The 14,380-nt window shown below is 47.5% G+C and overlaps 1 protein-coding gene across 1 annotated transcript in view; it reads right to left on the bottom strand.

Annotated features, from left to right (window-relative positions):
• POMGNT1 (protein O-linked mannose N-acetylglucosaminyltransferase 1 (beta 1,2-)) overlaps positions 1 to 14,380 on the bottom strand; it is a 532,666-nt gene that overhangs the window by 382,589 nt on the left and 135,697 nt on the right. Inside the window, exons 10-11 of the mRNA XM_069642286.1 lie at positions 4,352 to 4,427; positions 3,731 to 3,814 (exon numbers count right to left, since the gene is read on the bottom strand). Coding sequence (XP_069498387.1) covers positions 3,731 to 3,814; positions 4,352 to 4,427 — 160 coding nt within the window. The remainder of the gene's footprint in view (positions 1 to 3,730; positions 3,815 to 4,351; positions 4,428 to 14,380) is intronic.

The raw sequence follows: 14,380 nt of genomic DNA, 5'->3' as shown, positions 1-14,380 counted from the left end.
TAGAGTGCATGTCATGCTCAGATGAGTAGAAGGTGTATGCTCGTTGTGGTCCGTGCAATGATCGTCATGCATCCCTCAGTCCAAGGTCCGCCATATGTGTGTGTATTATGCGGGTGGTGTTGGTCAGTTGCTTGGGGGGGGGGGGTGCCGGGTGAGCGATCCATCTCTGTGTCAAGTATTGTGTTGAAGCCCCTGCACCCCTAATAACCTGTGCCGTAGAGTATTTAGTGCATTTCGGGAAGACCTCAGTGTAGTAATCGGGGTCATCGATGTTTGGGCCGTATATATTGATGAGCATGACCACAGCTTCGCCTAATTTTCCATGAACTATCACGTATCTGCCATTGGGATCACTCTTTGTTGCGAGATGCGTAAATGGTAGTGTTTTATGAACTAATATCACCCGTCTAGCTCTGGTTGAGTAGGATGTATAAAAACGAAGGTTCCCCCACCCTGGTGCGAATCTGCAGGTGTGTCTCCTGTAGGTAAATTATCTGTGCTCCTGTTCTATTGACATACGCCAAAACGTTCCTCTCTTTCACAGGCATCCCAAGCCCTCTCACATTCCAGCTCAATAATTTAATCTCCGCTGGTTGTTTTCAGCCCTTCAAGTATCCTTCTCTAGACCTTGCTGTGTTCCACTATCCCATCATTATCTTTGGGTAACAATTAGCGAGCTGTCAGTGCATTTTCTTACCCAAACCCCTCCCTAACCCACTCCCACCCTCATTGATCCCCAAACTTCAACTATGCATGTCCCTCCATTTCCCCCTCCGCCCTACACGCTCACCCGATTAACACTCTCATGCACTCGCATGTGGGGGGCCGATACAGTGGCAGCCGAGGACTGGGGCCCTCATTTCTAGTCTTCACGGTTTCCATTCCTGGTTAAGTCTCCAGTACACAAAATAGAATGAGGTGATAAACGGTGCAGTGGTTGCTCCCCTCAAGGGTGACGTTTCGGGGGATCGCTCTTTATAAAACATTGGGTTCGTTGTTCCAGGCTATGGCTATGACCTGATCATCCACAAATGTCTGCCTCGTGTGGAGGGGGTCGATTCACATCGCTGCCGCTGCCACTGGGTTTCTGCTTGTCGGGTAGTGGAATATTAGATTCTACAAAAAGGTGGCAGCTTCCTCCGGGAATGTGAAAACATCTGTCTTGTTATACTGCAATCGCAGTCTGGCCGGGTACAGCATGGCACATTTTATCATACGTTCACATAGCATTTTGTAACTCATGTGAAAGGTAGTTGTTCTTGTTGGACTGCCAAGGTATAGTCTGGAAATATGCATATCACATTGGAGCCCAGTTTCAGTTCCTGTTTATCTCTTGCAGCACCAGATTTCCATCTCCCTAGTTCATTCATTTTGCTATTGTCGGCCTTGGAAAGGCTCCAGTTTCTGGGCGTGGAGCAAGTGATCTGTGTGCTCTTTCGACAACAGACATAGCCGACCATACCTGGGTCTCCAAGCAATTCTTTCAGCAGGTCTTCAACTGCCAGCTCCATCAGGCCTTTGAGTGCGTCCTCTGGCAACCCTATGCGCACGTTATTTCGGCGATATCTCACTTCCAAATCATCACATTTCATTTTTACAGTTCCCAGATCTTTGGCCATAGCTGTTAGTATTTCGCAGTGTCTCCAGTGTCCTCTCCACCATGCTGATCCTCGTTTCTGCTTCAGTAATGCGGGTGGTATCCTTCTTGGGTTGGTTCCCGGTTGATGTGACATTAGCATTGATGCCATCCAGCTTATCGTTCAATGCTGTAAAGCCCTGCTGCATTGATGCAAACACTGCTTGCGGGTCCATGTTGGTGGCTGTCATAGTTGTTGAGGGAAGCATAGCTTGGACCAGGCGGGTGTTATAGTGCTTGCTTTGGCAGTTGATGTCGTGAATCTATCCATCGTTCTTTTTTCTTGGACGCTGCCCCTTTGGGCATTGTATTTCACTCCTTGTACGATTTCTCTCTACCAGCGCCGTTTCGTATGGTAGCGAGGGTTCCATGAATTTCCCTTCAGTTGTGCCCCAACATCTCCGCAACGGACCAGCATTCAGTGTGGTATATACAGGGTCAGCGACGCCTGTGCTTTGCCTCCACTGCTTGTGTCCCTTTTGCACTTCTGCTCCTGTTGTAGGGTCAAGCTTCAACCACAATTTCTAGCAGGTCGCCTGTGATTTGCCCCATATGTGTAGCTAAACAGTTATTGCATGTGCATGGTTCCATCTCGGTAAATTGCTTCTCTCCAGTGTGCGTCCAGCTGTCCCGTTGATCTAATGGTGCCTGCCCTCCCGTGATGCAGACCAATTGCTGAGCTGGGGGACCGTGGCGCGGTTCTCTAATGTCCCTTTATTACGCTGTCTCACGTGTGGCGGCGAGCTGACCCTCACCCGCGACCCTGTGGTTCACGGGGTCAGTATTGTCAAGGGTCTAATACACTTCCCAATGTCCACTTTATGGGGGCTGTGAATGTTTCAGAGCTATACTGCTCACAGACTTACAATTCTATCGCCTTCCTCAACGGGTCTGCTTATACCGGATATTTTGCCCCTCTTTATTGCATTTTAGTTTCTACGCTTTAGTTATAGCATTCTATGCCTTTCTTATGGCTTCTTTGAGGAACCTCACATGTGGGGTGGGCTTTGTATGGTCTGTTGTACCATGCGTTACAGCTAGCAGCAGTGTTCCCCTGAGCATATTCTCTTAACACGCTTGGGTCAGGGATGTGGTGGATTGGCAGTCCTTCCTACGTGCAGTTGCCCTTTTCGCAGGTAGCTATTGAATGTCAGGGGGGCCCCAATAGTAGGTGGGGTGTGGGGTTGCTGTGACTTCTGGGTACCCCTGGGAGTCATGCGGGCTGCAGCGCGACCCGTACATGCAATGGTTTTGTCTCAGCAGCGGGGTTTACCGTCTGCTCGATTCGGGAGCTGCATTTCGGCTCCAGCATCCATCTGAGGTGCAGGCATTGTGCCCCAGTTCCTCGAGTGGTAGCGCAGCCTTGCTTGCGGGAGTGATTGGTGTCCTGGATGGCCTCGGGCTCCGGTGCCGCAGGCGTTTGCTCCCCAGGTGTTTCCTAGTTCCCCTTCTCCGACCTGTTGCTTTGTGGTTTATCGCGGCCGGGTGAAAATCTTCCTTATGCTTTTGGATTATATCGCCCCGCTGTAGGCTCCTTGTTACCGCTGTCATACCAGACGTAGGAGTGCACTTGTATGCTGCGCTGTGGCAACCCGGTTACCTCTGTCAAAGCAGGCGTAGGAGGGCACCTCTGTGCCTGGACACTTCTCTGACTTCCTCAACTGCCGCTGGGAGCGGCTTTCACTGTCTCCTAGGCCCTCACGGCAGGGCACACGGCAGAGCTCCAGAACCACTGGGTGAAATGTGGCGATTTTTCGTGTGCAGATGGCCCGCACCTTTATACATCCTCGCTGCAATTTCTGACAATAACCGGGGTATTTTATGCTGGTTTTCAGGCTCCAGTCCTCATGCCCACGGAGCTCACGCTCAACGCTGCATACGACGATGTGTGCAACAGTGTCCCCTGACCCCCAGTCCAAATAGTTTTTGAGCTTGCAGTTCATGTTTTTGAGGGTGCAATGCCCACATATACAGGAACCTTGCGGCACATATTAAGTACACATTTTATGAATAAACCCAGAGAGTGTTTTCTAGCCCATTTTCGTAGGATGAGGGGATTAAAGGAATACATAAAATAAAGGAAAACAGCTATACCTGGGACACCCGGGCATTTTTAATGCTGATGGGAGTGTGCTGAATCCCCTTCAATCCAAACAGTTCTACCACATCCATTGGTTCCTAGATGGAAAAAACCAAATAAAACACAGTTTATCAATTAGAAAATGTATTACATCTACAACATTGCAGGCACCCTTTGGTAGCGGAACTCAGGCTCATTAAGAATTATTACTAGGACACTTTAAATGTGCTTTAGAGATGCATGTGTATGCCAATAACAGATTGCATCGGGCACATGGCATCATTACTAAATGTTCTTAGACTCAGGTGGTGACATGCATAGCTTTATTTTACCAAATTAGTTTGAGACAGTGCCCTTCGGTCACTAAATGATGAGGCAGTTTTGAACCACAATCTTACAGAAATGATCACACACCAAAGCATGCCACGTCTCCACTCGAAAGGGTTCACAGATGTTGCATGATCGTGTGTGCTCACAGAAGGGAAACTGGCACAAACTCCACGTTCCTTTTATTGGAAAACTAATTAAAGAAATCTGCCTTGCGTAGGAAAACTGTTGACGGTACAACAACAAAAAACATAAATCAATGGGACCTTAAAGAGCAAATGAAAACAACGCATTAGGGTAATCCTTACCTCATAATAGCCATCAATAAAAACTGTTATCATTGCAGGAGTGACTCCCTGAGCAGAGAGGAGGGACCGCAGCATCCTACAAGGTAGACATAAAAGTGTACTCAATTAACTATTTTTTATCCCCTTAATTTAACACTTAATTGACCACTGCACCAGGCAATGTTCTGCTCAAAATATCAATATATGCGTTGCAGTGCTTCAAACATTATTTTACTTAGCAGAGCACATTCTACAACAAATCCCAAAATAAACCAATAATGATACATTTTTTCTACAAGGTTATTTCATGAACATTTTGGTACACCCCTATAAGAAAAGGGAAGGGGAAGAAGGCAAATCACATCACTAAAAGGTATCAACATGCGTTGCAATCAAGTAATTAGGCCATCGAAGCCTTTTAAGGATTGTAGGCTAGCTCCAGGTAGACTATCGCGTGGCCTGCTGGTCGCGTGACCAGGCCCTGCAATTCAGTTGCTACACCCACCACATATTTATTCAGTCCTCAGGCACCCTCATCGCCGGCGTCCTCAGCAAAGGACGGGGGAAGACAAAGACCCGACCTGTTTGTGCCTGTTCAGGCCTGATGGGGACAAGGGCCTGAACCGCTAGCCTACATTTCACCTGTAAACTAATTGCTATTACTGCTACTCACCAGAAGACATCAACATGCGTCTCCAACCTCCACAGTCCATTCCCACCCTCTCTAGGGTTCGAATGGCCAAATGTTATGGGCAACCCCGGTCATCAACCCCAGCAAAACATATCAATATCGCCCTTAACCCCATCCAACACAAACATGCTCACGCCCTCTCATGTTGATCAATGCTCGCTCAGCAGTCGAGCTCATACAACAACCTTGATGCCCTGTTCATCACTGAAACATGGTATACCCCCCCCCCCATGTATCAGACATCCTCCTACCCCAAATCTACTGCATCCAACAAGCTGACCAGCCAGGACGGGCAGGAGGAGGAGTGGCAATCGTCCACAGGAGCGATTGGCCATGCCCCATCATCCCCTATCCCAGAAAAACCTTGTTTGAATCACTAATCTGACGGTTCCCTCTATCGCACAAGGAATCCATCACTTTCCACCTAATCTATGGGCCACGTCACAGGAGTGACTTTCATTGCAGATATCCCCAACTTACTCTCTTCGGTCAACTTAGAACATTCTTATAATACGTCTCAGTGATTTTAACATCCCTAAGTCCCAAGCTAATGATCACACTGAAAGCACGCTTTTCGCACAGACCACTTCCATGGAACCTCAAGCAAATTGTGCTCCCGCTAAATTGTGCTCTCGCTCACACACAACAAACCCAATACCCTAGACTCATTCTTCACATCATCCCTCCTTCCATCACCTGTGCCGGATTTCTACCACTTGACTGGTCTGACCACACACCCTTCCATTATCACTCACCCACTCGACTACAGCCCACAAAAGGTCAGGCTAAATGCCCCTTCACTCATTGCTGCTCATTCAATATCTTCCCGGACAACAAGCTACAATTTGCAGACTTCCCCAACCCTTGGGCCTCCTGGAATTATTCAGCAACTCAGCTATAAAACTGCTGGACACTCATGTCCCCAGTCGGGGTAAGAGCAAACCATCTGCCCTATGCTACACCACGAGCTAGCCTCGCACAAATCAGAGCCTAGAGAAATGGTGGTGCAAAAACCTTAACCCGGGAGACCACACCAACTTCAAATCTCTCTACGCAAACCGGATTCCGATTACCGAGGCCAAAGCAGCATACTACTCCACCACCACTGCAACAGCCTCTAATAGGAGCAAAGCCCTCTTTGAAGTAGTAAAGCATTGTACCAAACCCTCACTCAACCCTGAGGTACCAGCAGAAATGAGACAATCAACTATATTTTAACTCCTCTCCCACTGCTCCTGTAACTTTTATAGTTACAGTAATAGACAGTACTAGACAAACCTAAATGGCTGGTGGCAGAGGATACCTTTTAAACATGTTTTGTGTTAGTTACTCGAAGGCTGTTTCAACATCTGCAGTATAGCACACATGGGGGACCATTTCCCCAAAATGGCCCCCGTCTTTTATCGCCATTTTCCATTTGTGTGTTCCTTCTTGGCCCTTCTTCCACCATTCCAGATGGGAGTAGGTCCTCTGAGTTTTGCATTTGGTAGGATCCCTGTGTGAAGCTCGCCAAGGCACCAGAGTGTCTGCTGAGGCAGAAAGTGGGGAAGCAGCACAAACCCTCTCTGGCCTTGGTCTTATTCTATGCCTGGCTGGAACCTGCTCGAACTGGGTGACTGTCATGCAAGGACAGGTACCCCACAGGCGATGGACGGGTCTATAGGACTGAACGAATGGGTCTCTGCATAAAAAGCGAGGCTTTTGGGACAGAAGGCAGAGTCGACCACTGGAACTGAAGCTATGAGGAAAACGACCAGAGACGCCTAAGCACCTACAATAACCGCAGAAGCACTGCTGAAGTACCGCTGGTATCCTGACCCTGTTTTCCAATCAACAGCAAAGCTCTGCCAAGTGGACTTCCTCCTCTGGGCTGGTGGGCATAACCAACCTCAAGACACTCATCAATTGGAGCTGTCACGCAATGTCCTATGAACTTCCTGAGCTACAGAAGTCCAATACCCGGGGTACCTCGACCACCTTAAAGCGCTCTGCCTTGCCATTGTCGAATCTTGCTGGAACTTTGGGATGTCCCCCTCTCGACTACTGCTGCAGGAACCCATCCAGAGGCCCCCCTTTTGTCACCATGAGCAAGGACTAGGAGAAGGCGTCCAGCTGCATCAGCTTCTTCACTCTCAAGGTACTGTGAGGCTTAAGGGAAACTTAACTAAAGCAGTTTGTGTCACACCTTTGCTTTTGGAGCACTGTTTACTATTTGGGTGTTCCCCATTTTCAGTCGACCAGGCCCAACATGTATTTGTATTTATTTCATTTGTAAAGCGCACAAGGCCCTAAAGCAACCGGGCGCATCACTTAGTTACAGGCATGATACAGTGTGTCCCTCTAGGAAGGCTTCTCCGAAGCCCTGAACTTTTACCAAGACCAACTAACTTGTTACTTGTGCTAAGAAGATTTCCATCAGAACTGTTGCATTGCTATTGACTTGGGAATTGCTGGTTTCTTAACAGTAGATTCACTGAACCTCTTGGCTTAGGCATTGCTTATTTCCCTCCGGAAAAGAATGCCTACATCTTATAAGAGCTGCTACTAGCAGCATTGCTTACCTGTGTTTCTTGCTCTTTACATTCTTGAACTTACCTAAACTTGAATAATGCAGAGTTAATTTACAATAAGTACTTTTACTGACCTGAGGTCACTCTGTGTGGATAAGAAAAGTGTATAACAATGTACTCACCTGCTTTAGTATTCCTTACTATCCTAAATGCATGCTTAATGTTGCTAGTTGATACAATATTCCTCAGTTTCTAACTGCCTGGTGTAAATATATAAAATAAATCACTATCATTTATATAACTGCAAGTGTGTACAGGTTTCTTTGGATCTATAGATGTTCTGGTTTCTTTGCATTGATTTACAGCTCACATTCCTCCTCCTAAAATAAGCCTGGCTGCTCTGCCACTACCAACATTGGGTAGTATAGGCCTATATTAGAGGTCGGGGCCCTAAAACCAAGAGAAGTCTTGTAGAGAACAATACTAATTCGGCTGTAGAAATACTTACCCAACAGGATGATGCCCTCCAAATCATGAATAAGGGTGACTCTTGCCTCCTCGTCATCCTTGACCTGTCATCTGCATTTGACAGCATCAACCACAGCATCCTTCTCTCCCTCCTTGCTGACGAGATGGGATTTTCTGGCACTGTCCTGAATAAGCTCCCATCTCTCAGGCAGACACTAGGCTGTCCAGATAAACTTGTTGCATTCTAAAAAGACACCAGGTCTCCTGTGCAGTCCCCCAAGGCTCCATCCACTCAATCTTTTTTAACCTTTACATGTAGCCTCTGGGCATTCTCTTCAAAGATCCCAATGTAGCCATCAACCGATATGAAGCCAATATTCAGTTGTACACGAGAGTAAATAGCGCGCAGGACATATTTTGTCTCCACAAATACCTAGCCATCATCCAGACCATCTACCTCAAAATAAACCCAACCAAGAATAAATGTGTCCTCATCCGTCCACTGCTAAAAATACGTGTCCAACAATGGCTCAATGATACGGGTCTAGAATTAGTTGAACCACAACTGTCAAGACTCTGCTAAATCCTTAGGCATCACCATTGATCGCAGCCTGTCCTTCCAGACACAGATAATCAAGGCGGCCCAAATAGCCTAGCTCAGAATCTCTAGCCTTCAATAAATCAAACCCTTACTGACAATAGTGCAAGCCCTGGTGCTCTTGCACATCGAGTGGAGACATGCTCTCCTGACAGGCCTTCCAGCTGTTCCTTTGGCTCCCCTAATAGCAGTCCACCACGCTGCAGCGCATATTATTACGGGAGCATTGAAATGTGCCTGAATCACCCCCATCCTACGCAAACTACATTGGCTTCGATTCCAAGCCATGATACTGCTCAAGACTGCAGGCATCATCTACAAAGTAGTCACGAGTAGCACACCAGCGTACCTGTTGGCTAAGATCCACATATCTGGTGGCACTCACTCCTTGCACTGCAAATCGACTAAACGGTTTGAATCACAATTCGTCCGCAAAGAGGACCCGCAAACAATCCTTCTAGTCATGCACCCACCCTTGGGAACTCCTTCCCGGTTTCGGCTTGCAATGCCCCCGCAATTCTCCAATTTTACAAATCTCTCAAAACATGGCTCTTTCAACAACGCCTGACCAAGGACTAATTCCAATGGATTCACATACCGATGCACAGGATCTATGTGAATTCAACACTTTTTTTTAACGAAATGAAAACTTTTTTTTTTTTTTAAATGTGGCCCCCCTGTTCAAGCAACCGTTTCTCTTTGATTATAACCCAACCCCCTCCGCAACGGTTTTAATTCCAACCCCCATATATATTTAGAAAATACAGAAAAACACTGACATTTTAATATTAGTTAAAAATGTTATTCATTAACCTTTATTCGTCATCACTGGATACCCGATGCAATACTGCGGTGTTGAAAGATGCCAGTGCAAATAAAGTCTACCCACCCTTTGAGGTAGACTTTCCATCTTGTGTGATGTTCTCACCTGGTGAGCCCACTCCATCCACCAGCGCTAATTTGGAGGAGTATTGCATTTTCCTGACTTATGAATGAGTGGGAATCTTTGCTAACTCATCCATTATATGTTCTTGTACTCTGGGAACCCTTTTTGGGTCTATTTTGATGGAGTCAGTTTCCTCCATCTTTTTCTATGGCATCTGTAATTTCCTATTGTAGTATGCAGCACCTTATGTGCAGGGTTACTGGAAACTCCTTCTGCTTTCCTCTTTGGTTTTATTTGTATTCCTTGCAAGAACTACTGTTCCCAAGGATAGGAGTATACTTTTTATTAAACCTACATTTCTTTTGTGAAACCAGCTCCCAACACCTAATGTGGAGTGCTGAGGAGACACTGTCGTTTTCCCTTTTCCTGTAACCTTTTTGGTTACAGTAACAATTCCATCCAAGTGGCTGGTGGCAATGGATACTTTTTTTCTACCGATTATGTGAAACTTACAATGCAGGCTACATTTGCAGCTGAGATAAGGCTCACATGGGAAACCATTGATGCATAATGGTTCATCTTTCTTCTCCAACTCGCAATGGTTTGTTCTTTCTTGGTCCTTATGCTGTTCTGCGTGGGGGATGTCCATGTGTGCCTGGTCTTCGGCGGGATCCCTTTGTGAAGCGCTCCCAAAGGCGGCAGCGTGTCTGGGAAGATTCTGAAACGCCACAGATCTTTGTCCCCCAGTGTGCCTGCTTAGATCAGTTCTAACTGGGAGGCTGGCTGTCCTAGGCCAGCCCCCACCCCAAGTTTGAATGCACAGCAAGCATGTAGAATGTACCCATACAGGATCACTCCCACTTTTCTTTTGCGCTTATCAGATATACCCTATCTGACTAATTTTGCAGGCTGCAAAACCACTGCTGATCGCCTTCATTTATTTTACCTATGATTTATTCTGTTCTCTCCGCCATTCCGCACTTTCCACTTCTCCCCCCTTCCATGCACTTTGCCCCTTTTCCATGCACTTGCGCGCTTTCAATGTTACTGGGCCTAGTAAGATAGATGTTTTTGTTCTCCCTTGTTCCCCTCCCTTTGTCTGTTTCGCGCTCTGAAACACATGTGTATGAGCGGGATATAAATAAAATATATCATACAATCATAAAAGGCAAGGGTCTTGATGCTGAAGCGAGAGTCGACCACTGGAAGATCCATTCAAAAAAGGAGAAGGACTGCTGCAGCCACCCCCAGAGCCATCCGAGGGACTGCCGCTGCTGCTCCAGCCCTCTTTTCCAAGCATCAGGGAACTCCAATTTGGACGACTTCTTCACTTATACTGGTGGGACCAACAGTCTGATGATGAACTGCATTTGAAGCCATGAGCTGTGACCTTCATGGACTGCAACCAGCCAATACCCTGGGACATGTGGCCAGTGCGTAGTTGTTAGGGAGAATTCTCTGTTAAGGCTAATTTCCCAAAGCTAGTGAGTCCCCTGGCAGCTTTGCTGGATTTTTGGGGTTTCATTTTTTCTCCTAAGCGTGAGACTCTTTCTCCCACTCTTAGGCTTTATTTGAGAATATCCTTTGACTATGTAATGTGTTTTATGGGCCATGGGGTCTTTTACTCCATAGGGCTTCATGTGTTTTTGGTATGTGTGTTACACAGCAACCTCAGTGCAGTAACACAGGTGTGTCAAAGTGACCCCCAAACATAGACTCCATACCCTGGGACTGGCTACTGTCTCCGAGGGCATGTAAAGTCACCATTGGCTTTACTAGTCTTAAATTGTGAACAGAACCAGTACAAACCATCATATTGTGGAAGCACTGGTAGGGGTAATTTGATTGCCCCTGGGTCTGTTTTCCAAGGGGGCACTGTCCAGTCCCCCCTTGTCGAGTTTCTGGCTGGTGGCATTGGATACCACGCTAAATATTCCACTGGAATATTTCCTATGGGATTTTCCCATTCATTTTAAACGCACCACTTTTTGATGCACTGTTAAAGATACCGCTGGGTTATTTATTTAATATGTATTTCCCGGTTGGGTCTTTTTGCCAGGACTCGGTTTTAAAATGGTGTTTGTGTTCGCCTCTGAAACTCTAACCCAAGTCGAGCCCTTTGTTCCACTTTTTGGCGGGCTTCTCCACAGAAGCCCTCCAAATGGTGCCAGTCTGTCTGGGGTCAACAGGATGTGTGGGAGGGGGGATTAGGCACCCTGGACTGAGTTGCCTTGGCAACTCAAGTCGCAGTCTTGTGTGATTGGCCCAGTGGTGAGCCGCCCGGCTCACCACTTAGCATGTTTGAATGACAGCTAGGACTGATGAATGGGGGTTTTGCTGCATAAAAGCAGGGCTTTGGGGACTGGAACTTCAGAAGTCGCCACAGGACCTAAAGAATCCGAAGAGGGAAGAAGCTGAGCCATCTACAACGACGACACCACCGTGGAGCCCTGCTGTACGGACTCACCACTTCCCCAACGACAGAGGAGAACTTCTTCCATGAGAGTCTTCTTCCCCTTGAACTGGTGGGACCAACCAGTTCGCCTTTTTCCGCCTTCCTGGATCGTCTCGTGGTCGAATAGCCTGTGCCAAGCACCCCGGAAGCCGGATAGCCACGCTTCACCACTACCGCGAATAAAAGGGTCATACCTTTTAACCGGGAAACTCCGCGGCTGGTTTCTTCCCTGGCAGTGCTACGACCTCCAGCTTTCCTCCATGTCGAGATCATCTCTTCCCCTGGACAAAGCCCCAACTTGCACCCGCTGACAAGAACAACTGCCCCCGTTGGAGCTCTCACCATATCAGGTACTGTGTCCTGTAAATCCGTGACTCTCCATCCTGGGGTGACCTCGGATCTGCTAACATTACCTTTCTGACTTGATCTAACCTCTTGACTTTTCTGCAAAGACTTTGAGTGCATTTCCACTGTGTGATCTTGGGCACATTCCGCCTTGCTCTCTCCATGAGTGGGCCTGGCCTATGAACTTTTTGCTCTACAGTAGACCCTGCCTTTGACTGGCTGTGGTTTCTTAAATGTGTTGGCACTGTGTTATTTTCCTACTCTGCCTTTTCTCTCCCTTTTTAAACAAATTATTGGAGTGCCATCTATGGTTACGCGCTCACCTCTGTTTTGCTAAATAAGTGGTGTCTTAACCTAGACTTGTCGAATAATTACCTAGGGAGGTGTATATACTTATAGTGACTGTTTGAACTTGCTTGACATATTAGTGCCAGTGTAATTTTTACAAGTGTGTTTTTAAATAAATAAATTATATACTTTCATACCAAAGCTCTGGTCAGTGTTTGCTTGGGCTACTGTATTTTTAGCCCTATTGTGTATACTCTATATACTGCCTAACTCTTCTTGAGGGAAGTCTGACTGCTCAGCCACAGCTACCAGGTAAATCTGGGTGGTACGGACTACTACCAATTGGGTTTACTGCTTACTGCTGTAGTCCTAAACTTTTTGCAGTGGTCCCTAAGGGAACTGCACAGGTTTCTGCCTAACAGTAGTGCATCATCTTCCGAAGAGCGTATCCTCCAGAACTTTGGTGGACTCCTTTCGGACCTCCAGAGGCAAGATTCCATTCCTTGAAGTCCCTTCATCCAAAGGTTGAACCAAGAGAGCAGCTGGGTCTACCGGGCTATAACCTCTCATTGGTGCTATGAAAATGGCACCAAAAACACAGAACCACGAAGAATCCTTTGTCTGAATACTCTCTGCTTCACTACTGCTGGGTGGAGAGGGGCACCTCATACAGGCCTCCCTGGGCCTGCTACAAATGGCTGCGTGAGGTACACCCCCCTCCATTTTGGGGGGGGATAAGAGGGACACCAAAAAATGTGGCACAGGCCCCCCCCAGTGGGTGGGGCAGTACGGTTTGGGCACCCTGGGGGCAGGTTGGCACACTAATGTGCCCATCTGCACCATGGGAAGTTTGGTAAACAAAGAAAAACATTGAAAATTGTACACTACATTTTAGGGGGGGGGCTGAGGGGCACCTTTAACCTCTGGGGAAATTTCAAATGTAAAGGGGTTGGCCCTCTCGCCCCCCCACACCAAATGAAATGGGGGCCATCTCAATCAGCCCTTCCTGGGGGCGGATAAGAGGGGGGCATTTCATGCAGCCCTCCCTGGGGTAAGATGTCCCTTCCTAGGAGCAGACAACTGCCCCCAGGGAGGGGTGTATACCATGACGCCTAGTCCATTTTGGGTGGGGGGGGGATGGAGGGAACATCCCCTTTCCATAAAAACAATTCCCCAGTGGTCTAGTGGGGGGGGCACTTTGTACGAAAAAGAAGCATTTGTTGGGTCACAAGCTAATTAGGCCTGCAAGTTGGGAAGGTTCCATGAACTTTCACCGCGAGAGGTAAGTAGTCTATCGGGTTGGCACAGTACCTTAAAATGAAGAACAAGATGCAGCTGAAGACATTGGTTACTGGCAGTTCCTGCAGATCTCTCTGTTCCTGAGCCTAAGTCGTGGGGACAAGAGGGAAGACGCGGGGGACTCCTGCACTGCACGGGGTCATCGGAAAACGCTGACAAAATGGAGTCACTTCAGTTCAAGCACACAAGCTGGTGTCCCTCTCCCTAGCTAAACCTTAACCAGCATTGAGAATGGTATCCAGGTGTCTTCTGAGCTGATTGGTCACACCAACTCAAGGGAAGAAGCCGTCCTTGAATGAGCTTGTCTGTCGAATGGAGATCTGGCAATTCGGAGTTGCAAAAGGGCTTCACCGGGCAAACCAAAGGTCCAGTGGTTGCAGCAGCCGTCCTCTTCCAGCTCGTCTTCGGTTCTTTCGTTCCAGTGGTCGACTCTGCCTTCCAGTCCTAGAGACTCGCCTTTTAAACAGTTTTCTCACATTCATTCCAGCCTAGCTATCACTCACCCAGCAG

This window comes from Ambystoma mexicanum, chromosome 1q, assembly GCF_040938575.1.
Source record: "Ambystoma mexicanum isolate Mex_15411 chromosome 1q, UKY_AmexF1_1, whole genome shotgun sequence".
Classification (NCBI taxonomy): Eukaryota; Metazoa; Chordata; class Amphibia; order Caudata; family Ambystomatidae; genus Ambystoma; species Ambystoma mexicanum.
Note: the sequence above shows the minus strand (reverse complement) of the source record. Positions and strands in the feature narration are given on the sequence as shown.